This window comes from Spermophilus citellus, assembly GCF_964194105.1.
Source record: "Spermophilus citellus genome assembly, chromosome: 1".
Classification (NCBI taxonomy): domain Eukaryota; kingdom Metazoa; phylum Chordata; class Mammalia; order Rodentia; family Sciuridae; genus Spermophilus; species Spermophilus citellus.
Window position 1 is genome coordinate 254,000,883 of NC_138182.1, and position 6,221 is coordinate 254,007,103.

A 6,221-nucleotide genomic window follows, 5' to 3' on the forward strand; every position below is an offset into this window, starting at 1 on the left:
TAGTTATGTAATATAAATCTATTTTCAAATACCTTAGTACTATGGAGGACATTTCAAGCAGTTTTCATGCACTGCAGGGAGCAGTGTAGCATTTCCTGTTATTTGATGGTGGTTTCATGTAGTAGATGAAAGACACTCTGCCCTTTCTACCTGTGAATAAACATAGTTTTACAAGCTTGATGAAATTACAGGACACACATTTTCCCACATCTTAATTTAAGAGGACTTAATAATACATAGTAATTAAGAGTTTGGTCCAGTACAGTGGGAGGCTAAGGAGAAAATCTACTTTCAAAAATGGAAGGTCAGGGCAATTCACAAGCCCTCAGAAATGTAATGGAGAGTTAGAATCTATAAATTGGGGAGTTTTGCTGTTTTTAGAGTATTCTAAGAACAAAAAGCTTTTAGATTTCTAGGTTAGGTTGTGAGAATAGAGAGGCAGTTCCCATATTATTAGTGCTAAGTTTCAATCAACTGCCTTCTGAGCCCAACTTTCTTAACAAATGACCCTGTTACATAGTACACTGTAGAACTGGCCAGTTTTTAAAGGCTGAACATATCCTATGAAAAACTCCTCTGAAGAGTCAGATGCAACCATAAATCTCTCTACTGAAGGAACGAACATGTTGAACTCCTACTATGTACTGTGAGTGCTCTGGATGAATAACTGAGTTTTACAGAGTTGAAGTAGTTTGTCAAGGTCACACATCAACCCAGGTTCTTAACAATCATCTGCTCAGGTAGATACTTGATAAAATATACCTTAACCAAAGTAGTGTTTTATTATTCTCAGGAGATAGAAAATTTCAGTGTCAGAAGTTGATTGGTTCCTGTAGCTAGCTATAGCATATACATTCACTCTTGCATTCATTAATATGCTATCAGATATTATGGAGAGATGCCTATGTACCAAGCACTGTGCTAATGTTAATTATGAGCTCAAATCTGCTAGCTTTTGTCTTTCTAGCATGTCATTGGGAAGAAGCGGCTCTGGGTTTCTCTGGAGGGGTCTTTCTGTCTCTAGAGATCAGGATGGGGCTCTTGGTTCAGTGTGGTTTGTGTCATAAATGGAGATCAGGGCGGGGTCTTGGTTCAGCTTGGTTTGTGCCCTTTTAAGGAGATCAAGGTGGGGCCCTGGATCACCTTGACTTGTGCCCTTATAAGGAGATCATGGAGGGGCCCTGGTTTAGAATGGCATGTGTCCTTATAAGGAGATCAGGACAAGGCCTTTGGTTTGCTGTGGCTTTTGTCCTTATAAGGACAAAAGGATGGACCCTTGGGTCAGCATGTCTTGTGTCCTTATAAGAAGAACATCACAAGCTTTTATTTAATATGCCTTGCTTCTTTGATTATCTTTCCTCCTATTTAGTTCATGATAGTGGTGAAACATTTCAATTCCCTAACCTCTCATGTTGGGTATGCTCTACAAGGACTTCCTTGTGTTTCCCATGGGGGTTCCATTTAACATGAGAAAGAGATGCCACTCTGGTGTGAATCTTTAGCAACATGACTTCAGTAGTATACAGATGAGGCTTCTGTACCTCTTCTACACCTCTCCCTCATTCATTCAGTTACAGTGTTATATATGCTATTTATTTGATACTATAGAAGAAAACTGGGGTGCTTTTGTATTCTCTTATGTCTTGTAGAAAACAAAAATAGCACTAGCTTTTTAAATAATTGTCACAAATTTATTTTACCAGGTTTCCTTCTGTCTCCATCAAGATGTGAGTTTCTATCTAATATTAGTCCTTCAGTGCAACATGAAGGACTCCCCTCACACAGGACACATCTAGTGGGGACCAATTCCATGGGTTCTGGTTTATCATGTGCTCTGGTTTGAATGTAGGTATCCCTCCAAAATTCCTGTATTCAGTTCAGCCTCAATGTAACAGGATTGAGAGCTGGTTAGGCCAGAAAGCCCCAACCCCAGGGATGGGATGTGCACATTACAAGAGCTTCTCCAGTATGCACAAGAACCTGGTTCACTTCCCAGAACTGCACAAGTGTGGGCACACAAACACACACAATTTCATTTATCAAGCTGTGCAGTGGTATATGGCTATATTTTAATTATCTCTCTTGTCTCTTTGACCAAAATATCCAACAAGAACAACTTGGAGGAGGAGAAGATTCTGTGGGGCTAACAGTTCCAGAGGTCTCAGTTCCTTGATGGCTGACTCCATTGCTCTGCCCAAGGATAGGAGTAAGGGCCCAGTGGAGGAAAGATGCTCAGTCCAGAGCAATAAAATCAGAAATCTTGAGCATAGATATAATGAGGCCATTCAAAGCCACAAAGTGATTACAGATTTTCAGACTCAAACTGAAAAGACCACTGAATATCGTACAAATTTTAAATTCTAAACAAGTAAGTATCAGTCTCCAAAACCCACTGAAGCAAAAAACCTTCCAGGGTCCTTTCTTGTTCTATTATGAAAGTTGGAAAGTTATTATGAAAGTTGGAAAGGTCCTGGAGGCCCAAAAGTGAGATGACCCCTGGGGGTTATGCCTGGGTGTGCCTGAGTCATTTCTGGCTCTGACCTCACAAGGAGACACTGTGAGGCGATCTCAAACTGCGGGTATATAAGACAGTGGCCGTGGCTGGGTTTTTTGTCCATAAGTACAGGAAGCTCTTGGTGGTGACCTGTCGGACTCCCAGATAGTTAGAGCGTTTGGTGGTGGTTGGTGGTTGGTGGTTGGTGATTGGTGGCTGGTTGTGGTCTTTGGATATTGGGTTTTTTGATTTGGGTTTTTTTTTCTCCCTTTTGTTTTCTTTGCTTTCATTTTCTGGTTTTTTGTTTTGGTTTTTTGTTTTGGTTTATTATATTTTTTTTTAGTTTAGCTAGCATCCTTGTTCCTGTTTAGGATGACAGATCAGTGTAGTCAGAGCAGAGTAGCGCTGCAGGAGCAGAGCTCTTGCTCTGAGCCTGCCTTCACGGACCATTATATGGTCCTGCAGGACATCGGGGAAGGGGGCTTCGCCCAGTTGAAACTTGCCCGCCATCTTCTTACTGGGACAGAGGTTGCAGTGAAGGTCTTGGCAAAAGTAGCCACGAAATTCACCTTGCTATCTGAACCAGAGATGATGGCGGATTTGGACCACCCAAATGTGATCCACCTCTTTCAGGTCATGGAGACCAAGAAATACGTCTACCTCATCATGGAGCACGCAGGTGGGGGAGAGCTTTGGGATTTCATCCCAGAAACTGGCATGGAGGAGGAGGAGGCCCGCAGACTGTTTAGGCAGATCGGGCAGGCTGTGCAGTACTGCCACCAGAAGGGCATCGTGCACCTGGACCTGAAGCCGGAGAACGTGATGGTGGATGACGAACGCAATGTGAAGCTCATTGACTTTGGCCTGAGCACCAGAGTCACAGCTGGAAAGAAGCTGAATAAATTCTTTGGCACTCTCCTCTATGTTCCCCCTGAAATTATCTGTCATCAAGAATATGAGGGCCCCCCGGCAGACATCTGGAGCTTGGGTGTGGTCCTCTATGCAATGCTCACAGGGATATGGCCATTTGAGGCAAGCACCGATAATAAGCTGAAGAAACTCATCAAGTTGGGAAGGTACATCATTCCTTCACATGTCTCCAAGGAAGCCAAGAGCCTCATCCGTGAGATACTCAAAGTGGACCCCAAGCAGAGGCCCACCATAGACCAGGTAATGGGGCACCCATGGCTGACCCAGGGTGAGGAAGCTTCACCCAGTTCTTCTTGTGAGGTACTCCCCAAGCTCCCGGACCTCACAATCTTGAAAACTATGATCAACATGGGTTATGACCACTATAACACCTGGGTGTCCGTGGTGAGAAGGAAATTCAATGATGCAATGGCCACTTACCGCATCCTCCAGCACCAGAGCACCCAAGGGGAGGCCTCCACAGCCCAGGTGAAGCCCAAGCATTACCCAGACCCTAAGGATCCTCCCTGGGGCTGCCACAAGAAGTTTCCCAGTGAGCCTGCCCTTCCCTTGCCCTGTGAGCAGCAGCAGCAGCCTGCTAGAAGTGCCAGCATGCCCACCATCACACTCCGCTTCCTCAAGGACACACTGCCTCCCAGCCTAGCCTCCCAGCCTGACCCAGTGCCCAGCCCCTCACCCTCCCAAGAGACCTCCACAAGGCAACCCCCAGACAGAATCCGGGGTTGGAAGAGGGTGAGGAGGAGGATCGCCAAATGTCTCCGGCAGCTATGCTGCATACCCTGCTTCCGTGGGCCACTCTCCAGAAAGAGAGTGGTTCCCGTGGAAACGCCCAGCCCAGACAGACAGAACTGATGGACAGCAGGAAGATGCTAAGCTGTGCGGCTGCTGACATCATGGTGTGTAAGTGAGGCGTGCTGACGGGCCCAGGCTTCTCCACCCAGATCCAGGCAGGAGCGCATCTGCATCCACCAGAAGACTCCTCTGCCCCCACCTGATAAGACACATCGTAAGAGACTTTTCTCTGTGGAACACATCAGAGACTTTTCCCTGGGACACTTCCTTCCCCTGCCCTGCTCTTTGTCCTTTCTTCCATGCTTTGGGAGAAATTTATTTTAATTTTCTTTTTTAACATTGTATAATAAATTGTTTCAAATATTAAAAAAAAAGATTCTAGACTTCTTGATCAGAAAATAATTAAAAATAATATTATTATTATATTGCTTCTTGCTTTCCAGGCCAAAAAAAAAAAAAAAAATCAAAACATAGAGTCAATGCATTTGGGTATATGGATACTGTGAACACGATTTATATCACAGTTTAGGAATCCTAGGCTTAGGGAAACACTAAGCTTTCATAATGAGAAACCAGTATATTTACCCAAACTTTGCCCAGAGGAAAGACTGTCTCTAGCAAACAGGAACACATATGCCCTCTGCTCTGGAGGGAGATACAATCACTTTTTTATAAGGTTGATTGTTATACAAATATACTTAAGCCTATCAGTGTATCTGATCAAATGGTATGTAGAAATTCTAGAGGCCTATGGAGAATATCTCTAAAACAAGATTATATAATTTTTACTCTTCAGTTTGAAGGTGATACATATGTGTTTAAGCACATAAATAAATAACACAATCACTTTTTTTAAAAAAGATTTTTATGACTAGCAATATCAGCATAACTTTAAACAACTCTACTTATTAAGCTTTCAAAATTATACAGATATGTTTGTATAATTATCACATAATGCTAATTTGAAATATTTATATGAGGTCTCTAATATTTTTCTAAAACCACTACTCTTGCTAGTGGGATAGCTTTAAAGTTCAGTGGAATATTTTGTGGATTATTGGTTCATGAATAGAATATTTAATATGAAATCTCCTTTTAGAAATTAGATTGCCCATATGATGTAATTTTATAATTTGATTTTCTTAATTTATAGGAAAATATAAAAAAATGTATTTACCACAATCAGTATCAAGAAGCTTTTCCCCTAAGTTTTCTTCTAGTAGTGTTCTTATAGTCCTTGGTCTTTGTTTAAATATTAAATGCACCTTGAGTTAGATTTTGCGTATGAGGTGGATGAAGGTGTGATTTCACTTTTTTGCATGTGAACATCGAGAGTTCTCAACACCATTTACTTAAGATACTATGCTTTAACCATTGTGTGATCTTGACACTTCTGTCAAACATCAATCGACTATGAATCTGTGGATTTATCTCTGGGCTCTATTCTATTACCTTGTCTGTTTTTCTGACCGTAACATGCTGCTTTGATTACTATGGATTTGTAGTAGGGTTTGAAATCAGGTAGCAATGTATTTCCAACTTTACCATTTTGCTCAACATAGCTTTGGCTATTCCTTAACTTGTCACATAGAGTAATACAATATTAATTGGAAAATAAATCTTTAACATTTTGCATTTATTTAAATTTACCTGTCAAATATATTTTTCAGCAAAAGGAAAATTAACTGAGGACATGGATAATGTAGATTTATCTGAATCCATATCTGTTGAAATTAGTGTTATCATATGATTTGTTGGCAAAGTCAATATTTTCAGAATTTAAGATGCTATTAATTATATCATGGCAAGCACAAATTAAGATTCTCTTAGACCAGAATTTATAGCCACTCTCATTATCACCTGAAGAGTACTACTATCAGTAAAATTTATTTCTGCTCTGAAGAATCTCTCATATCCTTTAGTTCTGAGTTCTTATTAGAGAAGTCTGTAAATGACAAATATTTCAAAGAAGATGTTGCATTATATATCCTTGGACAGGGAAATA

The 6,221-nt window shown here is 41.2% G+C and overlaps 1 protein-coding gene across 1 annotated transcript; it reads left to right on the plus strand.

Annotated features, from left to right (window-relative positions):
• Positions 1–2,866: 2,866 nt before the first annotated feature.
• LOC308657512 (sperm motility kinase-like) lies at positions 2,867–4,276 on the plus strand (the record flags this gene model as incomplete). Its single annotated transcript, XM_081309265.1, has 1 exon — positions 2,867–4,276. One exon carries the CDS (start codon positions 2,867–2,869, stop codon positions 4,274–4,276), a length of 1,410 nt encoding a protein of 469 aa, XP_081165391.1.
• Positions 4,277–6,221: the final 1,945 nt, after the last annotated feature.